Below are 16,671 nucleotides of genomic sequence, written 5' to 3'. Positions count from 1 at the left end.
GGGAGGCCAGTTAGTGGGTTCGAGGAATAATCATGACTAGAGGGAATGAAAGGCTGATTTAGCACAGTGGCTGTGCTCGTGGAAAGGAGGACACTGCTGAGAGAAAACACCACAGACGTAGAGCTGATTGGATTCTCAGGAATGAGAGAGAGGGAGGAATTGATGATGACTTTGAGGTTTCAAGTCTGGGTGACTGAGAGGGTGGTGATACATTAACTGAGATAGGGAACACAGGAAGAGAAGCAGATTTACGGGAAGACGAGGAGTTTGAAGCCAGTATTGTTGTTCCTCCTTTTCCAGAATCTACTTCTAAGTCAGACCTCCTAACCTGTCTCAACAGGGACCCAGCTCAGGCAGCAGCTAAGGGTGGATGGATATTCTGGTTTGGATTAGGTCAGAAGGAAGATGGCTATACGTGTGCCCACAGGCGTCAAGATTGTACTTTCCACCCAAGAGAGTAGGGCTTTGACAGAGGTTTCAGGGTGACTGAGCCCAGGAAGAAGCATAGCACAGGATGGGGAGGGAGTTCCAGACCCTCCACTCCACAGGATAAAATGACTTAGATGAGAAGGTGGGTGGTTGGGAGTTTTGGTGGTGGTGGCGGCGAACAGATTCTTCCCAGGATCCGGGTGGCCTGAAGATTCTTGAGTCTGTGACAGTATCGTGTGCCCAGCCTCGGTCTCCACTTAACAGCACTTTACAGTGGTGGTATTACACCTACAGATTAGATTAACACTTAATCTCCCGGAGGATTTAGCCTGTGTCATAGCACACATTTGCCACACCCTCTGTAAAGCCCTGGCTTCTAAGGTTCTTTCCACCGGAAGCTATGACAGAAGGAAATGCGTGGGTGGGGAGGGGTAATGGGTGAGGGGCCCAGGTTCCTGACAGTCTACACCCAGGGAACGAAGAGCAAGCGCCATGTTGAAGCCACCCTTGCCACTCAGATCCCTCTTATTCCTGCAGCTGCCTCTGCTGGGGGTGGGGCTGGACTTGACGGTCCCCATGCCCAATGGGAATGAAGACGTCACAGCTGGTGGGAAACGTGGGACTGAAGGGGGTTGGTGAGAGGGGAGCCTGTGGGAAGGGGCCGTACAGAAATCTCGAACCTGCCACGGGGCATTGGAAGGATGCGGGCAGAACTGAAGAGTACTGTGGAGAAGGAAAAGGGGAAGGGTTCTCTGCCCCCTGCCGCTGCTTCTTCTGACCATCATTTCTGGTCTTCCCCTTCCCCCCCTCGTCTTCTCTCCAACCTAGATTTCTCCCTGACCGCTACACCCCCTGGGACCCTCAGCGTTCCCACCCTGCCCCTCCCAGAGGTCCAGTGCTTTGTGTTCAATGTTGAGTACATGAATTGCACTTGGAACAGCAGCTCTGAGCCCCAGCCCACCAACCTGACTCTGCACTACTGGTATGAAAAAGGAAGAGGGGACAGCACAAGGGAGTAAGAGGGGGGTGGGCTGGACCAAGAAAGAGGGTAAGCCAGCATCCGAGCCTCCCCACCATCTTCTCATGGGGTAAGTCAGTTCAGAGGAGATGGGGCTGGGCTGTGGTATCCGTAGTACCCAAGTTTATGCCTCCGTTCCTCTTCCTCCCAACCCTTCTCCAGGTACAAGAACTCCAATGATGATAAAGTCCAGGAGTGTGGCCACTATCTATTCTCCAGAGAGACCACTGCGGGCTGTTGGCTGCAAAAGGAGGAGATCCATCTCTACGAAACATTTGTTGTCCAGCTCCAGGACCCGGGGGAGCCCAGGAGGCGGTCCATACAGATGCTAAAACTGCAGAATCTGGGTAATTTGAAAAGGGCGCCAAGAGTCCTGGAATATATTGTGGGGCACTGGAGTATAGGGAGTGGTGTTCTTTCACCTTGAGGGTACTTAGGCAGGAAGGACGAGGTGAGGGATCGGGATCGGGAGGGGCAGAGGGATTAGGGGCACTACCTTCAGGATCCTAATTCATCTAGGCCAGGGCAATGACCACACACACACACACACACACACACACACACAAACACACATATCTCCAGTGATCCCCTGGGCTCCGGAGAACCTGACCCTTCGAAACCTGAGCGAATCGCAGCTAGAACTGAGCTGGAGCAACAGACACTTGGACCACTGTTTGGAGCACCTTGTGCAGTACCGGAGTGACTGGGACCGCAGCTGGACTGTGAGTGACCGGGGTCATGAATGTAGCAGCTCTAAGGCCAAGCAAATGGGGATGGAGGATTCAATCGGCCAAGTAGGAGGGCCTGATCTCAAGCTCCTGTTCTCTGCTTCCTGGTTCCTCTGCTCTGTCTCTCCCCTCATCCAGCTCCTTTGCCTATAATGACCAGTGGACTTTCCATTAACGTTTCCCTACCCGTACTCTTCCCAATACCTGATAGCCAAGTAAACAAAAGGGAGCCTTCCAGGGGATCTGGTGAGGAGGCATTAGATTCTAGTCGGTGAAGGGAGCAGGGTGGCTTGAGTGGTCAAGAGAGGAGGGAAGAGCTGGGAAGGACTGGATGATGGGGGGGAGGGGCCGCGGTTTTAATTCTCCCTTCTTCTTTAGACACCCATCTCTCCCTCACTCTCTTTCTCCCCAAGGAACAATCAGTGGACCACCGAAATAGCTTCTCTCTGCCGAGCGTGGATGGGCAGAAATTCTACACGTTCCGTGTCCGGAGCCGCTATAACCCACTCTGTGGAAGCGCTCAGCTTTGGAGTGAATGGAGCCGCCCTATCTACTGGGGCAGCAATACTTCCAAGGGTAAAATGGGCCTAAGACCTCACCGTGACCCATGAGCCCGGCACCCCAACCCTTTCAAGCATTGCTCTCTTTTGCTCTACCTCTCGACCCCTAAGTCCCCCAGACTTGGTGGCCCATCTCCCCTCACTGTTCAACCTCAACCCCCAGGTTGCAGGGTTTTTCTGTGTTGGGTTAGGTCAGTATGTTGTTAGAGTGGGCGGGGGGGGTGGTCGAGAAGGAGGCAGAGGGGAGATAGAATGTTTAAGATTCCCCTACAGCATTTCCGGAAAGCCTGCATGGCAAAGATAGCTTTGGAACCAGACCGATGTAGGGTTTTAAAACTGGCTCTGCTGCTTACTCCCCACCTCTTTGACCTCGGGCACATCGCTAACCTCTTTGATTCTGTTTCCTCATCTGTAAGATGGAGATAATGATTGTCCCCCCCACCCCCCGCCACTCTCAGGAGTTGTGAGGATTAAGGGTATGGGAAGTGTCTAGCACGGTGCCTGGCACCAAAGTTGGGGCACTATAGATGTTAGGTCACTTTCTCTTTCTTCTTCTTCTTTTTTTTTGTAGAGAATCCTTTGTTGTTTGCTTGGGAAGCTGTGCTTATCCCCCTTGGCTCCATGGGATTGATTATTACCCTTATCTGTGTGTACTGCTGGCTGGAACGGTGAGATTTCAGATATCCTGGGAAAATGAAGTGGGGTGGCTGGGAAGAAATAGTAGAGGAGGATTATCACAGGGTCTCCAGGAGTAGAGAGCGGGACAGTAAGGAACGAGGGATCACTCAAAGGGGGCATGGTGACGGAAGGAAGCTGCAGGCACACAGACCGCAGAATCCCTTCATTCCGTCTGGGAGAACTGGGAGAACTGGGAGAAGGGTACTAGACGAGTGTAACCAACATGCTCCTGCTCCCTCTTTCTCCTCCGTTCAGGATGTTGCCCCGCATTCCTACCCTCAAGAACCTCGAGGAACTGGTCACCGAATACCACGGGAACTTTTCGGTGAGAACACTGTCACAGGCAGACTGCAGTTTGTCGACCACTGACTGCCTCTGCCCGAAAGTCAGCCAGAGTGTGGGGGCCAGAGGGGAAGGGGAGGGGGCCTGCACTAACTGTCAGGATGTGGCTGGCCAGTGGGAGGTTGGGCTAGATGGAGAGTGACACACTGAAGAACTGATTATATAGATCGGGTGGGGCAGATGGCAACAGCGGTATGGGGGGCCCCGGGAGTCTGTGTGTCCCTTCTGTAATCACAGGCACTGCAGACCTTGTAAGAGCTCCCTTGGTACAGAGCCCGGGTCTTTTACTCCCTGCGCCTAATTGACCCCTGACCTGGAGATATCTGTCTTTAGGCCTGGAGCGGAGTGTCTAAGGGCCTGGCCGAGAGTTTGCAGCCAGACTACAGTGAATGGCTCTGCCACGTCAGTGAGATTCCCCCAAAAGGAGGGGCTCCAGGGGAGGGGCCTGGGGGCTCCCCCTGCAGCCAGCATAGCCCCTACTGGGCTCCCCCATGCTACACCCTGAAACCTGAAACTGGAGCCCTGATACCCTGACAGAATCCCAGAGCCCTGTATTCCTAAGTTGAACTAACTTCCCCTCTACCCAGCCTGGGTCCCATGCTCACCTCGCCCCCCTGTGGCTGATTCTGAATTTTATGCCCCCTGTAACTTCCCTCCCCCTCCCCGCCCCCCCCCTTCAATATCTGCTATCGTCCAATTGCCCCTTTGCCCTGAGCACGCGGCTCATCTTCCCAGATCCAGCCCCTCTTCCTCCTCGCAGGATTCCTTCTCCCGCAGTCCCTCCGTCCTTCCCTCCCTCCTTCCGTCTATCCTTCAATTATGCTCCAAGCAATGAGAAATAAAGCTTCTGTTGATGATCATCAAGAATGTCTGTTGTTGGGGCGGGGAGCAAGGGAAATGTGGGGTGCAAGGAGGGTGCGAGGCATGGTGCTGACAGGAGGAAAAAGGAGTAGTAGACTCATGATGTGCAAGGAGTAGTACCACAAATTAACTAGAGAAGAGCAGCGTTCGAGAAACTTGGCTTTTCTCTAGGTGCCCTGCACTCCTACCAGCATGCATTTTATTTTATTTTTTTTAAAGATTTTATTTATTTATTTGACAGAGAGATAGAGAGCACAAGCAGGGGGAATGGCAGAGGGAGAGGGAGAAGCAGGGTCCCTGCTGAGCAGGGAGCCTGACGCGGGGCTTGATCCCAGGCCCCCGGAATTAGGACCCAGCCGAAGGCAGACCCCCAACTGACTGAGCCACCCCTGTGCCCCTTATTTTATTTTTTACAAGATTTTATTTATTTATTGGGCGGGGAGGAGCAGAGGGAGAGGACAAGCAGACTCTGCACTTAACGTGGAGGAGCCCGACGTGCAGGGATCAATCCCAGGACCCTGAAATCACGACCTGAGCCAAAACCAAGAGCCAGAGGCTTAACCCACTGAGCCACGCAGGCGCCCCACAGGATGCATTTTAGAATTAGATTTACCGTGTTGCCCCCATCCCCAGCAAATCTTTCACAGACTCCCACCCGGGTTCTTCTCTCCTTATCCATACTCCACCTTCTGCTGCATATACCACTTCTGACCTCATAATCCCTCAACCTCAGCTTCAGGCCCCACCCCTAGGGATGTTGGCTATCCACTGCTGGTAGCTCTCTCCCATCTGCCCTGTCTGGGCCTCTTCAGCCTATGCGATCCGCTGACCTCTCCAGACCCCCAATCCTATGGGCCCACTTGTGCTCCCCCCCCCCCCGCCCCGGACCTCTAGAACATTCTCCTTCCGAATGACTCATCAGGCCTTCATCTGAAGAGTGAGAAGATCTTGAGAGCATGTTCATTTTCATCAAACATGGAGGTGAGGGGCATCACAGAACAGGAGTCTGTATGTAGGGCTGGGGAGGTTTGAGGGCAGTGGGGGGGGGTGGTCACAGGGATGGTATACCTACAGAAGGGCCACATGCCCCATCCCATGTCTTCTCAGATAATCACCAGTTTCTGGTCAATACCAATTGCTCTGTCCTTCTGTTGCCGCATTACACCCGCAATAAAGTAGGGTTGCCTAAAACAGGTGAGGAGTTAGGGGGAGGGGAGTAAAGGCCAAGGGTTGGAAGTCCGCGGGGTCATTTCGAGACTCCAAGCCCTCTGACAGGCAAGAAGAGAGCTCTTTGAATCCAACAGCTTCCTCCAATCCCTTCAGGATAGGATCACTGCCCCTTTTGCTCCCACTCTCCTTCCTTAGCTGCCCCAATAACCCCTGGCCTCCCTCCAGACACCATCGATGTGTGTGACGAAACGGGGACAACGAAGTTGCTTTTCCTGACGAAGACCCCTGGAGACTATGCCAGCAAATTCCTTACTGCTCGAAACACCTACTGTATTTGTAAGGTGGAGCCTGGAGCACCAGGTAGAGGCTTGGGAGCATTCCTGAAAGATAGGGCAGGGCCCTCAAAATGGATTGTGAACCTTGACCCTCAACCAGGTCCAAATTGACCATCTCCAGTCAGCCTAAGAAAGGGCACCGCCTCTACAACAATAGGGTAGGTTTATGCATATTATGCTCCCCCCACCTGATCCTAGGGTTGGACCTGAGGGGGACGAAATCAGGAATATCAGCTCACAGTAGCATTGGGGGTTAGGTTCCTGAAATCTTGGGCTTTGGAAGGGGGGAGACGGGGTGACAGGGGCTGGAGAGAGCACACTGCTGTGTTCACAGGAACCTGACTGGAGAATGCCCACAGAGCTTTTGTGCCTCTCCTGAAGAATCCAGAACCCGAGCTAATTGGTAAGGAGCGCGATGGAGGAAGGAGGAACATGGAGAGGACTGTACATAGCCGGGTGATAGAGTACATTCTCTATATGGAGTGAGAATTGTGGAATGAGGCAGGATCCTAGGAAAAGGGGACTACGGCCTAGGTCCACTTTAGGATGGGTGTTTCACTCAAACCGGCTGGAGTGGTGTGTGTCACTCACTCCTACTCCTCACCCCCATTTCTCGGGCACTGTCTTGATATAATCTCCCTATCACCACCCCATCGTTCCCATCTTTCCCTTTATCCTTTTCTCTTGGAGTCTCGGTGTCCCAATTCCCACCGAAAAGAGCAAAACTTAGGCACCTTCAGATCACTCCTCAGCCTAGCTTTGGGCCCAGTTATTCCAAGTGATTGCTGGAATGATGGGACGGATGGGGTGGGTAGGTAAAGGTCTCTGATCCTCAGAGGTCGGGGTAGGGGTGCCTTTTCCTAGTTCTCAGACACCTTGTGCACACAATGTGACCTTCTGGAGAGGAGCCAAGTGAGATTGCTTAGAAGCCCAGAAGCCAAGAAAGTCATTCCAATTGAATCCTCTGTGAACCTCCCAGTAAGACTCCCCAAATGTAGTCTGTCCCTGCACCCCCCTTTCCTACCACCCAACCCGAGGCTCCTGCCCCCTGTCCCCCACCCCCGGGATGAATTTCCTTTCCAAATCCAATATCCATGCCCAAGACCTCCCTCCAACCTCTCTTGGCCTGCCACGGGCCCTAGTTTGTAGAAAGCTTCCCTGCAGGGGCCTCTTTATCTACTTATGGATCCTTTCCTTTTCCAGTCCAAATCAATGGGACGATCAGATGAAGAGGGGTCCACTCGCAGGGGTCCGATCTTTAGGACCAGAGCGGACTTTCTCAGTAGAAGAGATAAACATTGCTAACTAAATAAAGTGCCCAGGTGAGAGCAGTAATACGAGGTATGAAATTACTGGAATTCAACGTGAGGTCCCTTCTTCAAGAAAGACTCCTTCTCCCAATATCTGCACCAAGGCCTAAGTGTGCCCTGGGCACCATGGAGGCTCTGAGGGTGGGTAGGAGTGGCAGGAGAGGGCTGGGGTGAGCGCATGGGTGGGAGTGAGGCAAGACTGTGAAGTCTGGTACAAAGAGCCTTTGAGGGACAGAGTAGGGGGTGGGGTCCTCTCCAACCAGACTACCTCCCCTTGAGAGGCCTATCACAGCCCGCCCACTACTGCTGGGGTTCCGTGAAGGATGGGCATCTTCCCTCCCCCCCACCACGATGATCCACCAACTCCCTCTGCTGAAATTCCCCCAGCCCCCCACCTCTCCTCCGCCTCGGAGTAGTCCCTCCTGCCAGTCCTCTGCCTCCCCCACCCCTTATCTGAGGGGAGCAGCAAGGCGGCAGAAACCAGAGCTGGTTATAGGCATTTATTGAATTTATTCATTTATTGATTTGACACACTTCCCCACTCCAATCTAGCACATGATACAATCTGGGTAGGCCAGGCGCTGACACAGGAAATGATGGGAACCCACAGCAGGGGCGGGGGAGGGGACAATGCAAAGGGGACTGGGGGAGGGGCTGCTCTGGGGGCTGGGGTGGGGAAGGAGCCCCAGATGGCCACCCTGGCAGGTGCTAGTAAACCTGATCCACATTCCCCTCCATCCCCGCTTGTTTCCCAGACCCTCGGCCAAGCTCCCCAGCTCCCCCTGCCCTGTTCCACCCCTCCCCCCCTGCTTGCCACCACACACACTTCCACATAACCCCTGTAGTCAGGCAAGGGGAAGAAGGGCAGGGACAGCTGTCAGGGGCCTGGAACAGGGAGGTCTCTGTGCCTAACTTTACCACCCTAAATCCTTCCCTCCTCTTCTCCCCCACCCCCTCCCACCCCTTTGCAGGCCACAAGCTAATTCCAGGCCTTCAGTGCACTCTCCCACCATAGCGCTAACCCGCAGTGGGTCATGCGAGAGTGTGGCTGCACCCCCAACACCACACACTCCCAGACACAAGGTGAACCACGGGGCCTGGCTTAGCTTTTTCCATAGGGAAACTCTAAGCTAGGTCGGCGCAGACCTTGTTCCAGACATCTCCACGGCAGAGCTTTCCCCCTTGCCCAGTACAACTCTCCACTGCTGCTCCCCTGCCCCCTGCTCTCTGGCGGCCTGGAGCTCGCTCTCTCTCTCCCCCCCCCCATGTTTCCCCAAGTAATGTCTGTAGTGTTTGCATCAAGTCACTATGACAAAGCCTTCAGAAAGAAAAAAAAAAAGCATTCTCCCCATCACTAGCACCTTGCCACTGTTAAAAATCTCTATATTTGTGTTTATATCTCTTTAAAAGTTTATAAAAAGCCTTTCTGTTATCTGCAGCCTTCCAAGGGTGATTTGGCCTGGTGAGCCCCTCCAGTGCTCAGACCTTGGCCCTTCCAGGTCCCTACTACCCCACCCTACCCACCCCACCCCACTGGCCTAGGGGGCCACTGCATAAAAATCCCAGGCTCAAGCTAGCCTGGACCAGCTCAGGTAAGACTACAAAAGATCCTGCTCCCAAAGGCAGGGGTAAGGCCACTGGTGACTTCACATTTCCAACAGCATTGCCCACCCCTGCTCTGAAACCCAGGGGGCGGGAATGGAGGGAGCCAAGGATGGCTCCCAAGAGGGGGCCTCACCCCCTAATTGGCACAGTGAGAAGAAACCCTTTCCCTTTCCCCCCACCCCTTTCCCTCCCTCCCTCCACAGTTCCCATATGGGGCAGCTTTATCTTTAGAAATTCCTCAAAGCCCCCGTGTGAGCAGACCCCACCCTAGCTCTAAAGCAGGGTCCTGAATTCCCAGGGAGGGGTCAAGGGTAAAGAGTGGATATGGGCAGGCCTGGCTCCACAGCTGAAGCAGGGGACAAAGCTTCCAGCCATGGCTCAGGGATCTGTGGGAAGAAGAAATGGAAGACAAAGTAAGAGGCTCATCTGGGGCATGACAACTTTCCACCATTAAGGTCCACCCCCCCAAAAAAACCCCCACAAAAAACAGAGACAGCCCTTCCCCCTACCTTGCCTGTGCTGCTGCTAGGGGCGGGCACTGCTGAGGGGCCTGGAGGTCCCATCGGGGAGCTACGCCCCTCTAATACGACACCCTCCTTCCCATTCCCCAGGGGCTCCAGCCACCGCCCTCCTCCCTGGCCTCCAGTTCTAAAGCTCCCTCTTGCTCAGATCATGGCACCAGCTGGGCACCTAGGAGTGGCTGTAAGTTGTGAGATGCTACCGTGGATGAAGAGGTGTCCTACCTGGCTCGAAGTTGAAGTCCAGTCCCTCGCCCCCATCCATGAGGTCGCTGATGATGTTATCCACGTCACACTCCAGGTTCTCCATATACATGTCAAGATCCAGATCCTGAGGCATTCGGTCTTGGCTTGCAGCTTCAGTACCAGGTGTGAGCACAGGAGCCCCCAGGGGCTTGGGGATGGGAGCCCCTGCCATGACTGGAGGTGGTGCTATCATAGAAAGGGTGGGGACCAGACTGCTGGGGCCCGGGGCCTCTAGCGGCTTGGGACAGAGGCCGACTCCTGTGGCTAGCTTGCTGGAGGAAGGTAGCCCCCCCAGCAACAGAAGTGTTGGAGCCTGGGACAGAATGGGGTCTACCTGGGTCATGAGCACATCGGCAGGGGGTGGTGGCGTATCAGAGGTGAGCAGGGCCTCCAGAGACTGGGGGCTAGCAAAGCACCCTTCTCCTGCTGCCAGGGACCCCTCTGCTGAGCTGAAGAGGGAGGTGCTGTAGGTGTGTAAGGGACCCGGGACCCCAGGATGCTGCAAAGAGAAGCCAGAGAGACTACTCCGAGAGAGCAGGGAATGGGACGAGGTGAGATTGAGCCCATCTAACAGCTCGAGATCTTCATTTAGGGTGGGAGGGACACCCCCTGCATAGCTGCTGACTGAGGCTGGCATCTCTTCCTCGGCCAGCACCTCAGACTCTGGCCTCATGGGGGAGTGCCGAGTGCTGATGGTGCTGGCGTTAGAACTGCTTCGTGGACGGAACGTGGTCCACACATCGGCCTCTTCGCGGTTTCGCGAGCAAGGGCTGCCTGGCCACTTGGGAAAGTGGCCCACCGGGCTCGTTGGAGTGGCGCCTTCGGGTGGAGCCGGCAGCACGGCAGGTTTCTTCTTGGGGGCCTTGCTGCGGCCCCGAAGCAGCTTGCTGCTGCTATCCATGGAGGCTGCCCGGCGGCGGGGAGCCTTGCCACTCTTGCCTCCTTCAGGATTCAGCATCCACCAAGAGCTCTTGCCGGTAGCCTCGTTGTGAACCTTGATGAACTTGCTGTGCAGGGACAGGTTGTGGCGGATGGAGTTCTGGAGGGGGCAGAGGCAGTGGGAAAGGGGCATGAGCTCCGTGCAGGGGAGGCCAGTGGCCAGCAGCCCCACCTCGAAGGACGCTGGGACAGAGCAGGGGCATTCCTAGAAACCCAGAGCTATCAACCCCCCGGGGGGGGGTAACAGGCAAAGGTAGGGGTGGGGAGTGGAGCGGGGTGTGGGGGGGAAGACCATACACAGTTCCCACCCAAAGACGAGATGCTCAGCCTCTGCTGCTCCAGACGTCTCTGCACAAGGGCCCAGGACACAAGCCGAGTAACAACCTACTGCCGAGGGCACTGGGCCCGTTCTGGAAAAGCTCACAGCACTGCACTCCTCCCAGGTCTCTGGGGGGCTGTCTGGGGCTGGTGGGCATTTATTGGGGAGACACACTCCTGATTCCACAAGAACTAGGATTAGGTGGGAAAGAATTCCATGGCTCCAGCCTCTTTCCTTGAGTGTAGGCTTGGGTGGAGTTTACGGGACAGTGGTATGACGCCAGCCCAAGACTGGCCCACCCTGTCTTGAGCCAGTTCTCTGACTAGGCTGAGGGGCTGGAACCTCAGCAGAGAGAGCACTCTACTCCGCATGGGGCATTTGAGCCCCAGCTCTCCGGAGGATTTGAAGATCTCTCTCTCTTTTTTTTTTTCCTGATTCCTCCCAGTCCTTGGGCAGACACGCTCAACTACATTCAGGCCAGGCGCCTCGCTGTGCCTCAGATACACAAGGCACGTTCCTTTCTCCCTCCCTCCTCGTCCTAGGAAGGGTCTCCCTTCTGTAAATTCTGCTAGTTCCTCAAGACCAAGCGTAAGTTCCCTCCCTTCTATTAAGCGGTTGCCTGACTTCTGCGGCCAAATCTCTCATATGGTATTTTTAATCTGTTCCACACAATCTGACCCAATCTATATTGTATTATTTACAATTTCACGTAATTAGTCTCATCGAGTATAAGCGCCCATGGCACAGATCGTGTTGTCCAGTCAGGCAGCCCTCAACGGCGCCCCCTCGGAGTGCCAAGCTCCCAGGACATAATCAGTACTTTGTCGCCTTATTGGTGAGTGGCCCTGGGGTGACAATAGTGAGCCTGCCCTTGAGGCTCTATCAGCTTTGAAGCGCCTTGGGTATTGGAAGCTCCGTGTCCTCCCTCCCTTCCTCCTTCCCTCCCTCTGTTCTCCCTTCCTCCCTCATTGCTGATATTCCGCTAGAGATAAGTTTTTTCCCAGGGGCCCAAGGAGCTGAGATTGGCAGCTTCTTGAGCCCCCAGAGCAGCTTCTTTCTACTGGTTGCCCCAGGCTAGTTACACCATCCTTTTGTGTCGTCCCCCCCCCACATCCCTTCCCTGTCCTACCTCCTTTCCCCTACTTCCCCTCAGGAATTTGTGCCTAAGATCTCCAACCTTAGGGGCATTTGACCTCCCACAAGGAGCTCTTTGGTGTTTAGAAACTTGGGAGGAGCCCAGGAAGGCTCGGAACTACTTGGCTGAGGCTCTGACTGGTGCTCCAGATAAGGAGACCCTCTGCCTGGGGAAAGATGCTCAAGTAGCTTGCTCCAGAGTTCTTTAGCCAGAGAATTCCTTGTCTCCCTGGGACCCTTCAGTAACGGCTACTACCCTGGCTGCATTGGTACTCCTCGTTCCTTGAAGGGAATGGAAACTTGTCCATCTAGACAGTAACTGTCCAACCTCAGTAACGGAGCGCCCCCGTGACTTCTGGCACTGAGATTCCCACCCCCCCACCCCCCCACCCCCGTTCATCCGTCAGCTCTGGCTCTACTGAGAAGCTCCATTCCTCTCTCTACACTCAATACCCCAAGGGGCCCATTTGGTTAACCCCTCTTCTTTAGACTTCAGAACTAGTACATAGTACAACGTCCTACCTGGAGAGGTCAGCTCCCTAGAAGCCTATAATGCCTACCTGTTGGAAGCCGGGGGGGGGGTGACTCCTAATTGTCCCCCCAAGCCACCTAAAACAAAACTTTCTTGTTCTTAGTGAGTGCCACCCCCTGGTGGGGTGGGAGTACTTCTGGCCCACCACCAGAGGAGCCAGTTCAGGGCCCCCCAAGGCTTACCCCTTGGAGTGGGGCGGGGGTGGGGATGGGGGATGAGAGGCTGGGAGGCCCTAAGCTTAGCTTGATTTGGCTTCGCCATCATTCAAGTGAAGAGAATTTGGCAGCATGGACTAGCAGAAAGAGGATATGATTTCTAGGTAGACCTGAGTTCAGGTCCTTGCTCTACAGATACCAGGAGAGCTTCCTGTCCTTTCTGTACCTTAGTTTCCCAACACGTAAAATGTGAAGTCTCACAATTGCTGTGACGATTAATAAAACAAAACAAAACAAAACTTAAAAACTACTTTGTAGACAAAAACTCCGCAAATAAGTGTAAATTATAAGGAGGGACTACACTCCCACTGCATAACTAACAACTCACGATTATTTCTTCTACCCTGGAAAATGAACCTAAGGCAAAAGAAAAAAACAGCTGTGTAGGCTGGGTCCAAGGAGGGGAGCTCTTTATGAGCTGAGACTGTGGCGTGGCAGTCTACCCAGAAATAGTGCCAAGGGTCTCAGTCAGCTGTCCTGTTTTCGGTCCGGCCCAGCTCCTGGGGATACTGCAGATCTGATCACTCGATCTCCTAGACCTAGGGGAGGACCCTCTGCTCATTCAACCCTCTCTGCTTCCTTGTACGCTGATCTCACCACCCACGGGGGTGCAAGATGCCAAGGGGCTGAAGCTCCCCATTTTGTGATTAGAGTCCCATATTCCTCAGGACAAGTTTTCAGAGCATCTAGCAAGATCTTTCTTCCCAGTTTCTTCATGGAAGGCAAAGGGAACTCCCAACCTTGTGCTCCAAAGTCAGATCCCTAGCTCTTTTTTTCATAACTATTATTCCTCAACAGTAAATGAAAACTCTCCCCTGGCCCCTGCCACCCCAGACTTAGATAGCCCCTTGCTAGGGAGAGTTTCCTAGCACTACAGGGTAAACTGAGGCAGGTAGCAGCTCATGGCCCTTTTTTTCCTCCTGGTCCATAAGAGCAGCTACTTTACCCCAGGAATATCACCTTTTCTCACCTCTGCCACTCTACCCCCTCTTCTTGGGTAGAGCCGTTCTAGCACAGTACCTCTACCCTGAGGTATTGAGAGGCAAGTGGGGAATCCAAGTAATCCCACAGGAATGGGAGAAAAGGTGTTGGGGTGGGAGGTGGGGGAGGAAGGAAGGCTAGGTTCATGTGGGGAATCCACACAGTTCCTGCTGTACATAGGATAAAGACTTCTCTGTGGAAATAAGTGTCTGGGGCAGCTCAAGCCAAAGTGCTGGGAGTGTTGAGCAGTGAGCAGAGAATTCAATTTTCTCCAAGGCAAGGACAGTGTCTTATTCATCTGCGATCCTCCAGCATCAAGCACTGAGCAGTGGCATATACTATGTCCTAAGTAAATGTTTGTGTAATTGATGATTTGAAGGTGGATCTCTGGGGTAGGGGCATAAAAGGTGGCCCGAGAACGGCAGTAAGGAGGCTAGGGGGCCCAAGGGGCAGATGGTATTGGGACAGAGGTAAGGGGGTCATAGTTACCTTCCATCCTGCTGAGCTGTTGCTGTCACCCTTGTCCTTGAAGTAGGGCACAGTGCGGACCATCCACTCATAGATCTGGGCGAGTGTCAGTCGCTTCTCGGGGGCGCTTTCAATGGCCTGGCTGATGAGTTCTGCATATGACTGATTTCCCCAGGCATTCCGGCGGGAGCCTCCCTTCCGAGGACCTGTTACAGCCCCCAGGATCCCGGGCTGGGGGCCCCCTGCCGGCTCTGGGAGCTGGGAGGGCAACAGGGTCGGCTCTGAGTGCCCCTCCGTGTGTACCTTCTCTCCCAGACCTGGCTCCACCTCGGGCGGCTCGGGCGGCTCAGACGGCTCAGTAGCGAGCTCTGGTCGGGGAAGGGGCCAGGTGCAGGAGCGGGGACGGCTCTGGGGTTCGAAGTCGGGATCGAGGTCTATGATCGCGGCAGCCTCTGTGGCTGAATTCTCATTCCTTGGATCCATACGTGGAGTTGGACCTCCGCCGCTCAGCTTTCAGAGGAGCCTGCCACCGTCCCTCGCGATGCCTCCCCCCAGGGGGGAAGCACCGAGGGCCAGGAGGCACATTCCTGCCAGTCCTCAGAAAGTCGCGAACTTCCCCCTCGCCCCAGGACGCTAGCCCCCAGGCTGTCCCTTCCACACAGTTCTCTGATCCTCTTCTCGACTACAAGCGGACAGCCTCGGAGCTCTTTCCGAGACACCACCTGTAACCTCCGCCTAGCGAAGACACTTTTTCTCCAACCTCTCACTCAGCTTCCTGCTCTTTTAAACCTGAGGCACGGTATCCCCTCATACATTGCGCTCCCATCACCGAACGTCTCCTTAGCCGCAGTTCCCTCCCCCTTTTAAGTTGCTGCCCCCCGGACACTCCTCCCAAATTTCCTCCACCCGGATCACTGCCCTCCCCCACGCCCCGCTCCCCCGCGTCACTTGCCCCTCCCCTAGCTGCCCCTCCCCCCGCCTCTTCCCTGCACTCCACTCTTAATAGGCCCCGCGGCCCCGCGGCCCCAGCCTCCCTTATTCCCGCACCAATTCCCCTATCGGCCCCCCCCCCCCCCCCCCCCCCGGGTTCCCTTTTTGTTTTGCTCCGAGCAGCAGCCCCCGCCTGACGTCTCTGTTTACCACTCGCCGGGGCAGCCATCTGCGCACGCGCCTGGAGAGCCAGTTGGGAAACCGAGTTCTTCAGTCGTGCCACCCTGGTCCGCCTTAGGGGACTACATTTCCCGTCCTACTTCGCGGCCAGGAGCCCGATAAGGGCGGCTGGAGAGCGGCGTGGCAGGATATAGGGAGGTGGAACTTTATTTATTAGAGGTCGTCGCGGACTTTTTCTTTTCTTTAAAAGTCATTTTCCTCCTTCCCCCCCCTTTCCCACCTCCTCCCGTGTGACTCCGGGTCGCCTCGGTGACCGTGTTGAGAGGCGCTAGACCTTTCTCCGTCTTTCCGTGAACGGCGGGCAGTAGGGAAAAATGCGGTCTCTTACAAGAAGCAGAAAACCGAGAGGCAAGAAGCCGAGAACGGACTAGAAAATAGGCTGTATGCAGGTTCGGGAGTTGGGTGAAGGGCTTGTGCAACATAAACAAATGCTGGCGATAGTGTCTCCTCTACCCACCTCAAGCCCCCGTACGCAATTCACGGTGACAGTGCGATCGCTGACCAATCAGTTTTCTCCACTGGCTCCTCTGGCCTCCCCTGAAATACTGATATTCTCCAGGTTCCCATCTTGGGCGGCTTCGCTTCTCATTCAACAGGTCCCAAACGAAGCGCATTATCTGCTCTTGCACCCACACCCCTATACTCTGGCTACCCTTATCTTGATTTTGGTTACCAGTTGTCCTGATCTGCCCAGTCCTCCAAGCTAGACTTCCCCCTCGCCTTTTCATCTCTTTAGCTTCTCCCGTCCAGATCCCAGTCCAGACTTTATTTATCACTGGATTAAGTTGCAATATCATCTTAGTCGGACCTCCTGCCATCAGTCTTTTCCTCACCGTGGTTTATGTTCCGTGCTGCCAACAAAGTTACCCTTCTAAGAAACACTCCTGGTAATAGAGGCTAAAACGTATGGAGCACTTATTATGTGCCCGGCGCTGTGCCGATTGCCTTACATGCATTAGCTCATTTACTCCTCAAATCAACTGGGTACGGTAGGTACTGCTATCAACCCCATTTTATGCATGAAAACACGAATGCTCAGAAATTCAGTGCCATTCCCAGAGTCACAGCTAGGAGGCAGGAGAACTGGGATCATATCACTTACATGTGACCAGA

General features: G+C 54.6%; 3 protein-coding genes across 5 annotated transcripts; 2 read left to right on the top strand and 1 right to left on the bottom strand.

The window, feature by feature from the left end:
- The first annotated feature begins 880 nt into the window (after window positions 1–880).
- IL2RG (interleukin 2 receptor subunit gamma) lies at window positions 881–4,622 on the top strand. Of its 2 annotated transcripts, none has more exons than XM_025893089.2 (8): window positions 881–1,036; window positions 1,258–1,411; window positions 1,610–1,794; window positions 2,030–2,169; window positions 2,589–2,751; window positions 3,307–3,403; window positions 3,669–3,738; window positions 4,089–4,622. In XM_025893089.2, exons 1-8 carry the CDS (start codon window positions 922–924, stop codon window positions 4,287–4,289), a joined length of 1,125 nt encoding a protein of 374 aa, XP_025748874.1. In that variant the 5' UTR covers window positions 881–921; the 3' UTR covers window positions 4,290–4,622. The 2 variants fall into 2 exon arrangements, with proteins under 2 accessions (XP_025748874.1, XP_025748790.1); XM_025893005.2 differs by having other exon boundaries at window positions 881–1,060.
- A 904-nt stretch (window positions 4,623–5,526) lies between these two features.
- On the top strand, window positions 5,527–7,565 carry CUNHXorf65 (chromosome unknown CXorf65 homolog). The gene is given in 6 exon segments (XM_073885888.1): window positions 5,527–5,597; window positions 5,724–5,810; window positions 6,012–6,146; window positions 6,456–6,524; window positions 6,993–7,099; window positions 7,325–7,565. Coding segments are annotated over 6 exon segments (525 nt in total). The 5' UTR covers window positions 5,527–5,572; the 3' UTR covers window positions 7,427–7,565.
- Window positions 7,566–7,918: 353 nt separating this feature from the next.
- FOXO4 (forkhead box O4) lies at window positions 7,919–15,345 on the bottom strand. Of its 2 annotated transcripts, XM_025855176.2 has the most exons (3): window positions 14,410–15,343; window positions 9,780–10,839; window positions 7,919–9,422 (listed from the first exon to the last, which is right to left on the bottom strand). In XM_025855176.2, exons 1-3 carry the CDS (start codon window positions 14,869–14,871, stop codon window positions 9,415–9,417), a joined length of 1,530 nt encoding a protein of 509 aa, XP_025710961.1. In that variant the 5' UTR covers window positions 14,872–15,343; the 3' UTR covers window positions 7,919–9,414. The 2 variants fall into 2 exon arrangements, with proteins under 2 accessions (XP_025710961.1, XP_073741988.1); XM_073885887.1 differs by lacking the exon at window positions 7,919–9,422 and having other exon boundaries at window positions 9,739–10,839; window positions 14,410–15,345.
- Between the last annotated feature and the right edge of the window lie 1,326 nt (window positions 15,346–16,671).

The sequence above is a fragment of the Callorhinus ursinus genome, unplaced genomic scaffold (assembly GCF_003265705.2).
Source record: "Callorhinus ursinus isolate GAN/ISIS: 27379988/994484 unplaced genomic scaffold, GSC_fseal_2.0 scaffold66, whole genome shotgun sequence".
NCBI lineage: Eukaryota > Metazoa > Chordata > Mammalia > Carnivora > Otariidae > Callorhinus > Callorhinus ursinus.
This window is presented reverse-complemented; position numbering and strand designations above follow the sequence as displayed.

Excerpts from the sequence above, each read along its gene's own strand:
- IL2RG (XM_025893005.2), top strand. The coding sequence starts at position 922 with ATGTTGAAGCCACCCTTGCCACTCAGATCCCTCTTATTCCTGCAGCTG. Across the intron at positions 2,752-3,306 it reads GGGCAGCAATACTTCCAAGG|AGAATCCTTTGTTGTTTGCT; the intron begins GTAAAATGGGCC and ends TTTTTTTTGTAG. Across the intron at positions 3,404-3,668 it reads GTGTACTGCTGGCTGGAACG|GATGTTGCCCCGCATTCCTA; the intron begins GTGAGATTTCAG and ends TCCTCCGTTCAG.
- FOXO4 (XM_073885887.1), bottom strand. The coding sequence starts at position 14,871 with ATGGATCCAAGGAATGAGAATTCAGCCACAGAGGCTGCCGCGATCATA. Across the intron at positions 10,840-14,409 it reads ACAGCTCAGCAGGATGGAAG|AACTCCATCCGCCACAACCT; the intron begins GTAACTATGACC and ends TGCCCCCTCCAG.